Source organism: Colletotrichum acutatum (genome assembly GCF_030867785.1).
Source record: "Colletotrichum acutatum strain CBS 112980 chromosome Unknown BDZ83scaffold_60, whole genome shotgun sequence".
NCBI classification, from domain to species: Eukaryota; Fungi; Ascomycota; class Sordariomycetes; order Glomerellales; family Glomerellaceae; genus Colletotrichum; species Colletotrichum acutatum.
The window spans coordinates 1-15,860 of NW_026849054.1; the positions used below are offsets into that span (position 1 = coordinate 1).

Below are 15,860 nucleotides of genomic sequence, written 5' to 3' on the forward strand. Positions count from 1 at the left end.
TTGCGCCAGAGATCGTCGACGACAAGACTTGATCTCCGGTAAGATGAGGAAATCTCACACCCAGACATGCACACCGACACCTTCACACAGTGACACAGAAATACGCCAGGAAATAGCATCTCCTCGGCTCGGCATGTCCAGGCTCTAGGGAGCGTGGTGGCAGTGGCGCTCCCACTCAAACACCGAGAGAGCCCGCTAATATCCCATCTCTGTCACTGTGAGCCTGGTGTTTACGACGTCGCTGACTACGTAGTGTCATCCTCGACAAAGCCGACAGAAGACCGGTACCGCACCCGAGACGGCCGTTCCGGTTGTCGGATGGTCGCCCGATCGGAACCACACAACAACCACGCACCTCTAACCAACGAAAAACAACAACCACGAATGTCCAGTCCTCCAGCAATCCGGATAGACAGGGACAGACAGGAGTGCTTGGCATTTCAAAACCGTTCTTCGACCGGATACGGACGGGATGCTCCAGGGCCACCTCATCAATAGGTCATCTGACCTTTACTGCTGGAACGAAGCGAGCAGAACAGATAGCCGGGCTGTGCGCCAAAGCGAGCACGCGCCTTCTTTCCAGGCAGGCAAAATAATTGAGTCTGAGGCGGTACCAAAGACCCAAGAGGGTTCTGAGCTGAAAAGCGAAAAGGTCCGCCTGGAAGGTCTTCCCGAGCGGCGAGCGCAAGGCGAGCAATTCCCCAGGTCTTGAGTCCCATTCCCGGGTAGATCATTAGACGTACATGCCAGTCTGCCATGCCAGTCTGCTAGAGCAAGAGTCAGTCACGGTCAGCTGGTTTGCAGCTCTCTCAACTGCATCTCATGCAACTGGCTGGCTGGCTGGCTGGCTGGGTAGTGAGCATCCGGACCCCCCTAGCTCCTACACATTGGCTCGCACGCAGGAATAAGCCCAGACGTGACGTGCAAATCGCAAGACTCCCAGCGTCTGTCTGTCTGCAGATCTAGCCCTCTCACCACTCGATGCCGCTGACGGCGTTGTCTCTCCCTGCTCAGACCCTGTTACCTGCTAAGGTAGCACAAGAAACGGAAAGGCAGGAGAGCAGACAGGTACGAAGCACTCGTACGAATGAGCGGGAAGATCCTAGCACCCGTGGCATCCTAGCGGATCTCCGGTTGGCGGGTTCGAAAAAGGTCGGGGTCGCTGGGGGCCGCGTGGTGTTGCCCCAGATTATCCACCCCTGAAAGCCAGAAGCTAGTGTAAAGAGAGAGGGCAAGAGAAACAAGCGTGACAGAAGTTCAGAACCGAGACCAACCGCCTTGTGCCACCCTGTCGGTGTTGGGTCTAGGTCGGTTTAGTTCCAGCATCATGTGTGCTTTCCATCGACTCCTAGGCCGAAAGAGAAAGAGCTGCAAAACTGTAAAAGCGAAGCATCGGACCTCACACCCACCCAGCTATTGTTGTTGGCCCCGTCGTCGCCTTCGATGTTCAATTTACTTACTAACTGCTGAAACTGGGAGAATCCAGTCTGATGACCAGAATTTAGATGAGCGTCGACACCGAGAAACCCGTGGAAACCGACACAGCCGTTCTAAGCGTCACGCGCATTGCAGAAAGCAGAGAAAAGAACCAAAAAAAAACAAAAAACAAGGCGGGCAAGCAAGTGTATTGCTGGATCGAAATCTGTCCAAAACACCAATGCCGTATACGCCGTACACGCCGTAGTAGTTATTAGTCGAGAAAGCGATATGTCTCCATCTCCCCATCGAATGGCGCCATGCTTCGCTCGCACGTTTTGTAAAAAAAATAAAAAATAAAAAAAAAATAAAAAAAAAGAATACCTAAGCCAGGGCTCAGGGGGGGCTTGACACCAATTGCCAATGCCAATGCCTTGGGTGTTTCTCATGACTTGCCCCCGACCCCGTCATGGTGCTTTTGCTGTTAGTCATAGTAATAGCTGTTGTAGTCATGGTTTTCCCTTTAGTGGTCGGTCACGCGCAACGTAGAAACAACAACAGTGCCACAAACGACGATACTTACTAACCAAACCCCCTTCCCCCTTCCCCCTTCTCCAGACTCCCCATCTCCGGCATCTCTGGAACAGGTCTGAGAAATAGGTCGACTTAGCGGACGCTGGGGTATTTGACTACTCCAAGTATCCGTAGTACGGACGAAAGTCCCTTGGAGGCGAGGTCCCGTCAAGGTCAAAGGGGGCTTCGCGTACCTGGTGCGTGTCTTACCGTCTCTTTTTGATTTCCCCAATCAATGAACCATTGGGTGGGCAAGCGGCATAACCTTCCTCAAACTGCGAAGTTGCAACCTCGGGTTTGTCCCACAGTCAAGTTGACAACACACACACACACACACAACATAACGAAAAAGATGCCTGCCCGCTCGCACCCTCCATCTAGCCCAGCCAGCCACTTAGGACCCGTTAATCTTACCCCAGATTTTCCCCTCAAAGTACTATTCCCATATCGTATTCTAAACCAAACCAAACTCGGATAGGGAAGTTATACTACCTTACCTCGGACAACGGCACACCTCCAGGTACACATCTTAGGTAGCTTTAGCCTCAGATCACAAATTCGCCGCCTGCACTCCCCTCAGCTTCACGCCCACCCCTTTTTTTCCTTTGAATGTCCATCAAAATTTCTAAGGTGCCGAGAGGTGGTGATGTTTACCCCGGAAAACCACATCCCAGCCCCGAATCATTATGTGACATGTCACGACCAGGCTATTGTTTTGTTCTTTTCGTTTCTGTTGTGGGGTTGCTGATATCCATACTCCCCCATTCTTCTTATTCACCGACTGATCGGGGTCTTACGCAGTAAGGGTGACGCTCACTTATCGAGAAACATGCCGTACCCTGAGGGCTGGCCAAATGCAGGTATTGGCGGCGCCGAATCCTTGATGCCGAAAGGCCGTTCTGCTCGCCTCTCTCACACATACTCTCTCTCCGTCGACTCGATGAAACCAAGGGCCTAGACCGCGTTGACCTTTGTACCTCAAAGAAGCGGAAGGGAACTATCCCACCGGAGGTCCCCTGCATCACGGTACCAGCTAGCCCCCCCCCCCGCAATCCCCCGGATCTCCCTTCACCGCATAGGCTCGGTCAAAATTTGAAGAGAAAAAAATCACGATGTCATGCATTTGGTGCCCCTCTCCTTCCTGGCGAGTTCCCTTCCCCTTTCCCCTCCTCCGGACGGACAGGCAGAGGAGCTCCCTCAGGTCCGACGCCCGGCCCAGCTTCCGCGGCGGGAACCCACGGGGTATGAAACTCCCCTTGGGCCAAAGCACCGGGGAACAACGGCATGAAAGCCAGAAGGCAAGAAACCGTCTGAAGAAGAAATACCTTTTCTTTTCCCCACGAGCCGATTAATGGGGTATCTCTCAAGAGATGGGGAATCCTCAATGGCGGGGAACCAAGGTACTCATGTCATGGGGAAAACGTTTGACCGTTTCGGAGCCGTAGCTCCTAATTATTCGTAGATGCTCACCTACCTCCCCGACAAGGGACTACAGGTGAAAAAGAGGACAACCGACCGTGGCCCAGTTGCAGATGACGGGTTACAAGACAAGAACGCTTTCGACATGACGGGCCAGATTGCTGACTCTGTGTGTCCCAAACAACCCAGGTGAACAACTCCAAAAAGAAAGAAAACACCGCGCGCCTCTTGTCATCCCAGTAATATGTACTGTTTACTCCATTTCCCAAAGGGGCAGCAGGTTTGTATGTGTCTTGAGCCACTTGAATCCATTTCCCACAACGAACCCCGATGCTTCAAAGGTATCCAGGACATTGCGCCCGACTTCCATGCCAAATGGCAGAATGCAAACCAGCGCCATATGGAATGTGGTATATACCACCCCTCAATTGCCCAAACATTTACTTCGTAACGACCGACTCAGGCGTAAGGGGGTCGTGGCTTGCCCGAGATGCTGGGGGAATTCGGCAGCACGTTGTACTTGTGGCTGAGCTTCTTGCCCGACTTTGAAAACTTTTGCAGGCAAACCTCACAATACCATTTCGCTGGTTCAGCGTTAGCATACGAACACCGGCGGCCTACCGCAATTGCATATCAAACTTACAGCTTCCGGTAGGTGCCACCTTGAGGCCTACACAGTTGAGATGGAACCACTCCCGCTCGCAATTTGCTGCATCACAGGCAACCATTTCGCCGTAGCTTACACCTTGGCAGTAGCAATACGTCGGCTCATCCTCCGTGTAATCATAGCTGCGTTTGCCCGCCTGGATCTCCGATTCATCAACGTCGTCACTCTCCTCAGGCTGGCCCACTGCCTTGGCAGTCTTTGTGTTCATGACCGCGCTGCTCTTCTTCCGTTTGCTTGCCTTCGTGCCGTCCGTAGTGCGGGCTGACTTGGGCCTCGCTGCCTCCTGGAAGGTCGCCATTGCCGGTGTTGAGGGCTTGCTAGCGCGTCCGCTCTTTGTTACTGTTGCAGCGGTGACCGTCTGAGCAGTTGGTGCCGGTGTTTCTACTGGCGTCTCCGGCTCCTCGGGCTTCGGCGTTTCCTTCTTCTGCTTCGCCGCCGGAATACTGGGCTTGATGCTCGGTTCAGCCGTATCGGGCTCTTTCTTTGTTGGTTCTGGCACCGGCGGGGCGGAGGGCTCCTTGAATGCGGCTTTTACTTCGGCAGCAGGCTTCGGCAGGACGGGAAGAGGCACCGCTTCGGGTGTTGGCGGAGGCAGGGGCGCCGCGGCCGTGGCCAACCCGTTAGGCTTGGCTCCTGAAGCAGACGACGGCGGTCGAGACTGTTTACCACCCTCCACAGCCGCCTGTGTGGTGCTTTGCTTGGCCCTCGAGGCAGTGGGAGGTTTGGGAGCTGGGGGTACAGGAGTTACAGTCATCGGCGCGGGGGAGCCTCGAGGCAACACTGGGTCAGGGAAGTTGCTCATTACAGGAGACGAAGCAACCGACGGAGACATGCCGGCGGCTCCATTCTTACTAAACGAGGCGTCAGTACGTAGTCTTTGATAGCAATCTGTCGCACATAGAAGGATACAAACCTCTTCTTTGCTTGGCCAGTACCTGTCGGCAGTGCCTTTCGCTTCTTCGGACCGCCGCCTTCTGGTGCTGGGGTCTCTCTCGGGCTTGTGGTCTTGGCCTTCGAAGCTGTGGCTCCAAAGACGGTGCTCATGGCCCGCTCCGCTGCATTGTTTCCACTAGGGGTTTTCTCGACTTTACGTCTCTTGGGTTGCGGCGCCGCTCCGTTTGTATTACCATTTGTTGAAATTCCCAAGCCGACGTTGGCAGCAGCTTCGGCTGCCTTGCGTGCCTTGCCACCTCCATGGCCCTTCTTCGTCGGTTCTGGTTTGCTGCGACCTTCCGCATCGTCGAGTTCGGATTCATGAGGCTGGGCCTGCGTTTTTTGAGTCTTCTTGGCCTGAACAGCCTGCTTGCGTGCGTCGCTTCGAGCTGCAGCCTCCTCAGCCAGCTGTTGAGCCGCTGCAGAGATTGCAGCGGCTCCCTCACGCCGTGAGCGCTCGGTATGTGCCGCCTTGGTGGCAGCTCGATTCTCAGGGTATGCCCAATGGGTATCGCTCCCCCACTTCGCCTCGTCGCTAAACTCGTTCTCGACGTGCGGCCAGACATCGTCAATCCGGGCCAGCTGTTTCTGGAGGGCATCGTTCGCGGTCGAGATGACATGGTTCTTCTCTTCCAATGACCCGAGCATCTCCTGAATCTTGTAGGCCGTTTGTCGGAAAAGCTGTCTACGGGGAAAATTGCTCGGGTCGTAGATTGATGTCGCGTAGGAACCGTCGGTCGAGGAAGCTGGGGGAAGAGCCGGGCCACCCAAAGGCCCTCCGCTGGAACTGTTCTGCGCACTCATCGGAGCTGACGCAGGTGCAACACTGCTGGAAGCATCGTTTACTGGTCGGGGCTGTGGAAGAGGGGCATTCATGGCAGCGTCGACGAGCTTGAAGAGCGCATCCTCGGGAGCAAATATTTTGGCATCAACCTCTTTCAGAAGAGTGAAGTGTCGGACGAGCTCTTTCGGGAGGGCCGCAATAGCATCGGAGAAGTAGGTTATGGCAGGATAGATGTCGATGGGCTGGTCAGAAGCAGAACCACCAGCAAGTGAGTCTCGGCCATTCGCTGATGCTCGAAGGCCAGAGGAGACACGCGGGGGGTTGGTTCGTGTCTGTCGAACGGGTTGGGACCTCCGGCTTGAGGGAGTTTCCCCTGACGACGTCTTTGCCGACTTCATTGCGACGTCGATCGGCGTGCCGCGAGGAACGCGCGAGGTCTATTGTCGTTGTGAGAGAGAGCGAAGATCTGGCGCAGTGTCGGACGTCGAGAAACGGGTGCGGTGGGGAGGAAGAGTAAAGTTGAAAAGGTTCTCGTGTCAGTAGAAACGAGATTTTTGAAATTTGAGAAAGAATTCGAGACTCCTAAGGCATTCTGATCGATATGCAAACCTAGACGGTGTAGAATGCTTGTGGTGAGAGGGGGTAGTGCGTGAGGAAAATCAAGAGCGAGGCCGCGGGATCTTCCATCATCCATCCGACGCACTTTTGGGGACCTGTCTGCCGCGGGCGGAGGAGGACTGGCTGGTTGAGTGACCCCATCCGTCACTTAGCGAGTGATTTGGGCCTGAGGCCTGAGCGGAGCTCACCTGAACCTGTCCATCGCCCGCGGTTGGTCCCTTCCCAGTTTCCCATTGGCTCTGTGCCTGGCGCGCCGCCGCGCATTTCAGCCACATCTACTCCGAGACCCAGTGGGAAGAAAGAAAAAAAAAAGATGAAAGCCTGCACCGCGCGCCTCATGCCGTCCCGGGCACTGAGGCCAGTGTTGCGCGCAGCACCTCATTGAACACTGGCAATCCCCAATCAGCCACATCAGCTGCGTCATTCCTGGGGTATCGTATCGTCGGCGCCACAACTTGAAAAGTCCATGTCTGGGTGTAGGTAACTATCATTTGATGCGTTCCTTTGTAACATTCCGAAGACCATTCCGCCATCATGTCAACTTTGTCGTAGTTTGCAACTGCACGGCCAACTTCCCTTCCTACGCATTAAGAGGACGTCGTCTACAAATCTTGAATTTGATGGATATCAATATGGTTTACAAACACTCTTTCGTGGTATCAGGCCCGCCTTCCCTCCTTGTGATCTCTCAAACATGAGTAAAAGACCTCGAAGCTGGTTCTTTCCAGCTAAGCACAACTATAATCAACTAAGAAACGCCTGTCCGTGGAAACATTCGGCCGTTATGTCCAATTGGACAGACTCAGGCAAGCTTTCGTGCCTTGGCCATCGCCTGTTTCGGCCGCTCGTCTCTCTCGATCTGCTTCTGCCTCCACTGCCACTCCAGAAGCACAGGCAGGAAGTGCTGTAGATCGAAGTCGGGCCAAAGACACTTCAAGAAGAAGATGTGCGTGTCTTGGTGACACTGCCAAAGCATGAAATCGCTGAGTCTCTCTACGCCACTAGTTCTCACAAAGATATCCAGCGGAGGGTTTCCAGCAGTGTACATGTGGTTGTTGAGCGTCTCCGCCGTAATGGTCTCTGGGTTCTTCAGGCGGTGTCCGCTTGCTGCGCCGCTATGCCTTGGCGGTGAAGGCGAGTCGGGAGGAAGAGTAGTCGACGACGACGCACCATCATCACCATCTGATCGCGAAGAGGGAGCCGGCGATGTATCCCTGATGGTCGGGAGGGGCTCACGGTGCTCCAGTTGCTTCGACATGATCTTTTGCGAGATACGAGCAGCCGGGAAGGGCGTGAACTTGGGTCCAGGGGGCATCATATACTCCTGTACCGTGGATCGCATGGCCGTTGTCATCTCTTCTCGCGAAGTATACGGAAAGCAGATGTTCAGCACGTTTCTGATTCTGTCAGCCTGAGTTATCTGAAGAGGAAGTTTCTGCCCACTTACTGCTTGTTGTACTTGGTCATGTCAACGGCCCGGTCGACCACCTCCAGAACATCCTTGCGAATCAGATCTCTCTGTCCAAGCACACGCACCGCGGCGCCGTATCGGTCCAAAATATCGCCGTGTTTCGTCAATTGCTCGAGCTTCACCTTGGCCAGCTGCATAAGCCCATCGACCTCGTATTGCGGACGGTTGAAGTTTTCTATGCTGAAGGCGTAGACGGTCACGACTTTGACGCCGCACTTGTAACAAATCTCGAGAACCTGTTGTGATGGAAGTCAGCAAGCGCAACACAGGATAGAGCCGTGGGACTGCGCACTCTTGCTAGGGCTTCAAACCCGTGGTGGTGGCCTTCTATCGTCTCCATTTTCCTGCCGCGGGCATACCGCCTATTGCCATCCATCTCGAATGCGACATGTTGAGGAACTGGTCCTTGCTTCAAGGCCCCGATGAGGAGTTCGCGCAGTTGGTTTATTGCCCACTCGGCGGGCGGCGAACTAAAGAGCCATCGAGTGATGTGGTTGATGAATATTTCTGACATGCTGTCTGACCGGGTTCTGGCGCGCGATGTTCTGCGTAAGGCGAGAAGGGAAAGCTGTAAATGTGTTAAATTATGCGTTGGGAGAGATTCTCAAAAGGGAAGAAACTTGGAAGAGAATGTAGAATGAATATCTTTCACAAGAATTACGAACAAGAACAAGAAATCAGTAGTGTCACTACGTGAAGGTCGCGTCAGCTCTGTTGGCAACTTGGATAAGTACCCGCCTAGGATCTCAAGCTTGGAGTAACGGCAGCGGCGGCGTGTGCCCAGAGCTCTGCGCCTCACAGAAATACGTCGTGACAGGGTTACGCAAGGGACGCAAGGGTGGCACTAAATGGGAAGCTGCCCGGTAATTCGTTGAGCAAATGGCAATCCGGGGATCTGGCGGGTGGGCAAGCCACACTCAGCCCTCCAGCCTCGTCATTGCATGGGAAAGTCTGAACGTGTGGATCTTGCGCTTCAGTGGTCCACCTTTTTCGTGGCGTCGTCGCAACGCCTGAGGCTGGTGCCATTCCCCAATTGACCACAGGGAAAGTCCAGTCGGCTTTAACCAAGTACCTACACATCCGAGGAGGGACAGCACAAGCTATGCATCAAGCTACAAGTGGGTTCGACGACAGCCAAAGAAACCACCTGGCATCAACCATCCTTTTGGTCGCCCTTCGCTTTCCGGCACCGCCCGTCGACTCCGACAACACCATTGACTTGCGCAACACGATCAGAACACGGTTGACTCAAATTCCGTGGTAGCTGGCAAAGGGCCCCTCGCAGGAAGGGCACATCCAAATCGATCGAAAGCAGGTGCCTCATCCCAAGGGCAAGGGATCGTCCTCATTGCCCCTCTACCGATTGAGTATTGCTGAGAAAGCAACCCGACCTACGATGCAATAGACGTCCAACCACAACATGTCCTTCACGAATGCGCCGGTGACGCGCACCCTCGTCCTTGGCCTTGTGACGAGCTCCATCGCTGCCAGCTTGCTTGACGTCAAGCATTACTTCTACATTGTCGTAGACACTCATCTATGGCGCTATCATCAGTTCTGGCGCCTGCTGGCGTACCAGCTATGCTGCACCAACTCGAGCGAGGTTCTCTTCGCATCAATTACTCTTTATCACTTGAGGGTCGTTGAACAAATATGGGGTTCAAGGAAATACGCTGTGAGTTGCTACGAGGCCTGGGAAGTGGGCGGGGTGATGCTGACAACGCTGTAGTCATTTGTAGCTGTATCCGCGCTCTTCACTGCAGTGATACCTCCTGTTTTACTGTCCATCATACCGCGGGTATTGACCGCGGGCCTATTCAATTATATGCCAGCCGGCCCTACCCCGATCATTTTCGCTATCCTCGCGCAATATCATGCTGCGATCCCCAATATCTACCGATATCGCGTCGCGGCTTCCGCGGCCCCACCTACAAACGACCAGTTTGTCGGATTGACTTTCTCTGACAAGACATACCGCTACGCTCTCGCTCTACAGCTGGCACTCTTCCAGTGGCCGGGCTCACTGCTGGGGGCTGCGGTCGGCTGGATTGTGGGACACTCGTGGAGGAGCGACTTGCTACCAGTTGCATTGACAACATGGCGCCTTCCCGGATGGATGGTTGGAGTCAAGACACCGAGAAGAAGGACAGAATTTGAGGGTCTTCGAAGGCGATTAGAGGGTGAGGGTTCGTCTGCAACGACCTCGGGCGCGCAGGGCCAGGTGGACGGAGACGCAGGACGGAGGAGACCGGCCGGCCAAGATAGGCGGCAAGACTAAGATAAACAGCCCTGAATAGACACAAGCTACCACTTACACTGACGTGTCTTTGCTGTTGAAGCACCTGATGATGCCAGGTCTGCGAGAACACTTATTCTAGCCCAGTTTGTTATGCATTTCCAATATTCCACAAAGACTCTATACCAAGCATCAAGGATTTACCTTCAGCCACCGTGAAGACGTTATACAAGCTATGGCAAATGCAGCAAGACTCCAATTTGATCCTGCAATTGGTTAGGAGCATGAGCTGGTGCGGCTCAGTCTATCGAATAACCCAGAGGATCTTGCTCATATAATATTAATAACCCGATGAACCATTCACACTTCATGGTGGACCTGGGAAGACGGATGGCCATTCTTGGGATGATCAATAATGAGGTGCCCGAAAGAGGTTCGGGCGTTTCTCAAAACGGTTTAGTACGGCAAGATCCTGGCCCAAGATCCTGGCCGTCAAGAAACCCGAAATTACGGTGTAATTCACTCTCAGATTGCACCAGTCTTATGCGGATGCGACGATTCGGCAAGCATCCGCTCAACAGGAAATCAAGGTAGACGTTACCGACACAATTTGGGTACAAGAAAGCAAACATCAGCAAGCTTCGATAGCCTCCATAGGTGAAGAAACAAAGGTGAAGAACTTTGTATTCCTCATGGAACACGCAGATGGATGAGGCGGATGCAGCAGTCAGAGATCCTTAAACTAAAAATAACGGTCCGCTGACTCTCACAGGTAAGGTAGCGTGGGATAGTGCAGTACGTACCGTTGACCAACGGGCCCATCTGCCAATAGCGTAAATGGAAGGTAGCCGCAGCGACGCAGGGAAAACGGGCAAGGGACGAACCCAGATAAGCTTAGCGCAAGAGCCCCCCGAAGTGGGAGCTGCGAAGCATCGCCAATTATGAACCATCTGCCAGGGGGCGGGGGCCGCTTTTGCTGCGGTAGTGTCAAATGTGTCTGCCAGACTGCCACCCGCTGCGACAGGTCACCCAACTCAATTTTTGGGACGGTAAACTCAACAGCACCTGCACCTGCACACACTGCACCTCGTAGTCGCTTTTGCACAAGCCGATCCACCTCTCGTTCTGGGAGAAAAGGATGTCTATGCCTCGCTGGGAGAAACACTCTCCTTAACCTCGCAACTTTCCCCCCTCGATTACCATTTGCGAAGCGGCTGGTGCTGAATCTGTCCCCCGACGACGTCCCCCGTCTCCACGGCGATAGCGACCTCGATACTGTAACTGCGAACAACCCCCTTGCTTTCCTCCAAGGGGTTTCGGCACAAATCCCACGCGCCAGCCACCAGCCACTCTTTGTCCATCCACGCATCGCTGTACCATACTATTGTTCCAACGTCCCCGTCCGACGTGTGTACAAACATACACTTTGGTCTCCTCGTATCCGTCCAACGAACATGCTTCCCACGGCCGCAACGTCATCATAAGCTACCTACGACTCTACGATTCCGCTGTAATATAATGATTTGACGCGAACCGTCCTTTGCTACACATCTGACCCCATATCATGCACGGGTACTCCCCGGGGAGGCCCTCGCCGCCCCGGGCTGCTGGCCCTGGCGGAAGGTCAATAGGTGGGGATGACCTCAGGAGAGACATTATGAACAACTTTGGAGGGGCGCCTCTGCGCGTTAATCCGGTCAGTCCTTTTCACTGATGTAGCCTGCTTAGCTCAGACGCATCTAACACCATGCAGACGAATGCCAAACTTCCGCCGAGTTCTGCCTTGGTTGATCTCAAGGACCCGATTCAAGTCCACTTATTGACGGAGACGGCGTTGACGGACAGCAAACAATACCGAATACTGTCGCAGGAGGAAGTGGACGGGCTCAAGAAACAAATTCAATCCTTGAGCTTACGGGTGGAACAAACACGGACGAACCTCGCCATCCAGACCAAGTATCGAGATGCCGCCGTTTCTATGGCCAAGCTGTACTCGCAGCCCGAGGCGGGCAAGAGGAGGAGTTTGATGGGCAATAATCGCAACAGCACGGGAGAGTCTTTGCGTGAGGCCGAGGCGGAACGACAGGCCAGCGAGAAACGAGTTGACGACCTGTCGAATGAATTGCGGAGCCTTGAACAGCGCCTGGTTGAATCGCAGAGGGGTCTCCTAGAGCACACCGCTGGTATCCTCCAGCTGACGCACAAGGCATCGAAAAAGCCCGCGAACCAAATCCCCGCCCAGTTGATGAACGGAATACCTGGAAGCCCAGAGAGCTTGTACACCTACTCCAACGGCCGCAACAGTCTAGATGTCGGGGACGACTCCTTCGACGAGGATGGACTGTTCCAGGATTTGAGCAATATAAGTCCGCCTCGCGGAAAACCCAGAGTTGCTCCGCTCGATATTCCCTCAAAGGCGCCGAGTCGTGAACAAGATACCCAGCTACGGGAGGAGGCTGATAAGCTGAGGGAAGAGAACGCAAAACTACGCGCGCAAGCCGACGCTTTGAACAGCCTTCGGGAAGAGAACACGCAGCTTCAGGCACAAACCGATGTCTTGAGTGGCGAGATTGATTCTCTCAAAAAGGAGAACGCACAACGCTTACAGTCCGTTTCTGACGCGGAACGGAAGCTAACGACATACAACCAAACTCTACGAGACGTAATTATAAACTTTAATCCAGCCAAGAACGGAGGTTTCCGGGAACCTCCCTCACTAGCAGTGGAAGGGCCAGTCGATCCTGGCGCTACACTGGGAAGCCAATTCGAGTACCTGGAGGCAGGTCTGTCGACTGTACGCCAGGAACAAGAGCTTCAAGGACAGTCGACTGGTAGTCTGCAGGACGCGGAGGCTGCCGCCGCTCAGGCATCTATCGCCCTCACGCAAGCAGAAGGCCGTCTCGAGGATGCGAACCAGAAAATGCGGGATCTTCTCGTAGGAGTTGACCCAAGCTACCCTGAAGTTCCGGACTCTGGCATCGATGCGCAGTTCGAGTGGCTCCAGGGCGCTCTGACTGTTGTGGAAGAGGAGATGAAGAAGAATGCCAGCAAGTCGGCTGTCAAGAAGCAAGACGACGAGCAGGCTGAGGTCGTACTGATGGGCCTGTGGGAGATCATCCAGACTGGCTTCGCAAGCATCCAGCAGCAGAAGGCAGACCGCCGTCGCACACGCATGGAGCAGGGCAGATCTGATAACGACGATGACATGTCTGGAGATGAAGCTGTCGATACATCAGAGCCTTATTCGTTGTCAGCATTCTCTACAAAGGTCCAGTGGCTCTACAGCCAAGCCACGAGTCTCAAGGAGCAGAAGTCTGTTCTCAAGCGCCAGATCAAGCAGCAGCGGGAGCTGAATAACAAGTCCGACTCGCAAAAGGATGAGGAGCTGAAGACCAAGCAAGATCAACTCGACCAGCTTCGATCAGCCCAGATGCGAGCCGAGGAAGAGAAGGCACTCGAGCTTACGCTCAAGCAGGATCAGTTGGACCAGCTTAGGTCACTGCTCGAACGGTCCGAAGAGGAGGTTGCTGAGGCTCAGGAGAAGCTCGCCAAGGCGCAAAAGGAGGCAGCGGCCGCCACCACTACGCGCATGGCCAATGAGTCTAGCAGCGCAAAGTCCCAAGACGAGATCAGGGAGCGTGATGCCAAGATCGCGTCTTTGGAGGCAAGCAGCAAGGAGGCCCAAACGACACTTGCCAGCCTCAACACGAATGTTCAGGACATGAACAGCAAGCTAAGCAAGGCCAATGAAGAAGTGGCGCTCTTGACGACGAGGCTGGCTGGAGCAGAGAAAGCGGCAGTCGAGAAGCAACAAGAGGTTGCAGCCAAGGACAAGGAGGTCAAGGAGAAGGAGGAAGAGATTGAACGTTTCAATATGATGATCGTCGAGCTCAAGACGGAGCTCACCATTGCACAAGCCGAACTCGATGGTGCTTACGGCTCTCGTAAGGAGAGGGCAAACCAGGCCGCGGCTGTTAAGAGCACCGTCGAGGTCACCCAGCTCAAGGCAGAGGTCGACAGGCTTAAGGAGGAGCTCTCTTCTACACTCAAGGAGTTGGAGAACATCACAGCCGAGACGATCAATGCGGAAAGGGAGAAGTTTGAGGTCGAGACCAAGCTCGATGACGCTCTTGCAGTCAAATCGAGCCTTGAGGGCGAGATTAGCTCATTGAAGGATGAGCTTGACGCCGAGGTGAACAACTCGAGGTCCAAGATGTCCAAGCTGCAAGAGGAGCTCGACGACGCACGCCTCAAGGTGACCCCAGGCACTGGCGCTCGTGGTGCTGGCGCGTCGATGCTCAGCGAACAGTTCCGCACCACGATGAGAGAGGAGAGGAAGAAGTTCCAAGAGGACATGAGGGTATGTCATCCAGCCTTTGCCTGTGCGATTATGATATATACTGACTACGCAAACAGGAGGAGCAAGCCAAGAGGAGAAGACTCGAGGAAGAGTTGCAAAAGATACGGAAGTCACAGGGTCCTGGACGGAGCCCCTTGAGCCCGCGATGAACACTGCCACGACGAGCCCCTCGATGCCAACAATAATATGAATTATCGCACATCCATCTATTCTTACGGCGTACCACGTTTCGACTTATCATAACCTCGTCCGTTGCAACTATGTACTACTAGCACGAATTCGCGTCGACTAGTCTTCCTTTTCCACTTTTTTTTGCATAGCGGGATCATAGACAAGAGGAGCCAGAAAAAGGGGAGGTGAAAACATGCTATTCTTCTACTTTGGTTGGATACTAGTACCTATTATTATTTGCTATTCTGGCACGCCTCTAGATGGATCTCGTTGAAGGTACCTCTGGATGGCCTGTTGTCCGACGTTGCTGTGAAAAGGCCTTATTCTTGCATAACCCAAGGTTTGCTGTTTTTCTGGATACCAAAGAAGAAAAGGGGCAGAGGAGGGAGGCGTGGTGAGAAGAATGATAGTAAGAAGAAGAATACCAAGCTACGAAGTTGAGGAACAGTGTTGTATCATCTTGCTATGTCCTGAAGTGCCTCGCAACTATGTCGCTTGGAAATCTCACTGGTAAAAGCCGGCCTACATCGTGAACACCAGGAGACTGAGAGGACAAAGTATCGAGGTCACGAAAGCAAGTACGTTGTCAGAGTGATAGCATCGAGACCAACAAACGAGAAGAATGCATAGACAGGCACTTGTCACTCGGGTCGAGCTGCCAGATCAAATCAATACGCCAATAACCTCCTCTTCTACTCGACTTCAACACGTCGTTTGGCTACTTCAACCAACAAGTGGCTGGTGATTATCAGGCGGGTCAGCATCAAAGACTCCCTCACCATCGTGTCGACGAACCAGCAAAAGGCCGCAATCATCTCGACCGAGGATCAATTTGAGTCCTCCATCTCACATATTCAGATCGTCAAACGGACCAAGACTTGGGGAAATCCTCTCTTGTTGTGGAAAGTCTCGCAACGTAGCTAGCTCTTCGAGGGATATTTTGGCTTCTGACGGACTGCTCCGCCTTTAACCCTCGTATCGTCAATTCGTGTCCGCAGAACCTGTTGCAGCCGCCATCACACCTCGAAAAGGGCCATTCCTTAGTATCCAGAATGAAAGAAATGACAATGCACCTCGCAACTCATTCCGGTCAAATGGGTAACATCGACAAGCCCTCCCTTTGATAAACGGGCCCCCCATCTCGGGTCTGTGTATAATGAGCCAGCCCTGCCAGGTGACATTGGACGTGGAGATGCGCGATCACCCTCGTAG

The 15,860-nt window shown here is 53.8% G+C and overlaps 4 protein-coding genes across 4 annotated transcripts; 2 read left to right on the forward strand and 2 right to left on the reverse strand.

Annotated features, from left to right (window-relative positions):
- Window positions 1-3,867: 3,867 nt before the first annotated feature.
- On the reverse strand, window positions 3,868-6,190 carry BDZ83DRAFT_579936 (PHD-finger domain-containing protein; the record flags this gene model as incomplete). The annotated part of the gene is made up of 3 exons (XM_060505296.1): window positions 3,868-3,992; window positions 4,052-4,926; window positions 4,989-6,190. The coding sequence occupies 3 exons, from the start codon at window positions 6,188-6,190 to the stop codon at window positions 3,868-3,870; spliced, it is 2,202 nt and encodes a 733-aa protein (XP_060363828.1).
- Window positions 6,191-6,827: 637 nt separating this feature from the next.
- BDZ83DRAFT_625074 (di-trans,poly-cis-decaprenylcistransferase) lies at window positions 6,828-8,725 on the reverse strand. Its single transcript, XM_060508479.1, has 3 exons — window positions 8,174-8,725; window positions 7,858-8,117; window positions 6,828-7,807 (listed from the first exon to the last, which is right to left on the reverse strand). The coding sequence occupies exons 1-3, from the start codon at window positions 8,393-8,395 to the stop codon at window positions 7,213-7,215; spliced, it is 1,077 nt and encodes a 358-aa protein (XP_060363829.1). The 5' UTR covers window positions 8,396-8,725; the 3' UTR covers window positions 6,828-7,212.
- Window positions 8,726-8,900: 175 nt separating this feature from the next.
- Window positions 8,901-10,315, forward strand: BDZ83DRAFT_701407 (UBA domain-containing protein Ucp14). The gene is made up of 2 exons (XM_060511441.1): window positions 8,901-9,556; window positions 9,611-10,315. The coding sequence occupies exons 1-2, from the start codon at window positions 9,302-9,304 to the stop codon at window positions 10,157-10,159; spliced, it is 804 nt and encodes a 267-aa protein (XP_060363830.1). The 5' UTR covers window positions 8,901-9,301; the 3' UTR covers window positions 10,160-10,315.
- A 1,549-nt stretch (window positions 10,316-11,864) lies between these two features.
- Window positions 11,865-14,626, forward strand: BDZ83DRAFT_580068 (involucrin repeat protein; the record flags this gene model as incomplete). The annotated part of the gene is made up of 2 exons (XM_060505309.1): window positions 11,865-14,477; window positions 14,534-14,626. 2 exons carry the CDS (start codon window positions 11,865-11,867, stop codon window positions 14,624-14,626), a joined length of 2,706 nt encoding a protein of 901 aa, XP_060363831.1.
- Between the last annotated feature and the right edge of the window lie 1,234 nt (window positions 14,627-15,860).

Excerpts from the sequence above, each read along its gene's own strand:
- BDZ83DRAFT_625074 (XM_060508479.1), bottom strand. The coding sequence starts at position 8,395 with ATGTCAGAAATATTCATCAACCACATCACTCGATGGCTCTTTAGTTCG. Across the intron at positions 8,118-8,173 it reads GGTTTGAAGCCCTAGCAAGA|GTTCTCGAGATTTGTTACAA; the intron begins GTGCGCAGTCCC and ends CCATCACAACAG. Across the intron at positions 7,808-7,857 it reads ATGACCAAGTACAACAAGCA|AAACGTGCTGAACATCTGCT; the intron begins GTAAGTGGGCAG and ends TGACAGAATCAG.
- BDZ83DRAFT_701407 (XM_060511441.1), top strand. The coding sequence starts at position 9,302 with ATGTCCTTCACGAATGCGCCGGTGACGCGCACCCTCGTCCTTGGCCTT. Across the intron at positions 9,557-9,610 it reads GGGGTTCAAGGAAATACGCT|TCATTTGTAGCTGTATCCGC; the intron begins GTGAGTTGCTAC and ends ACAACGCTGTAG.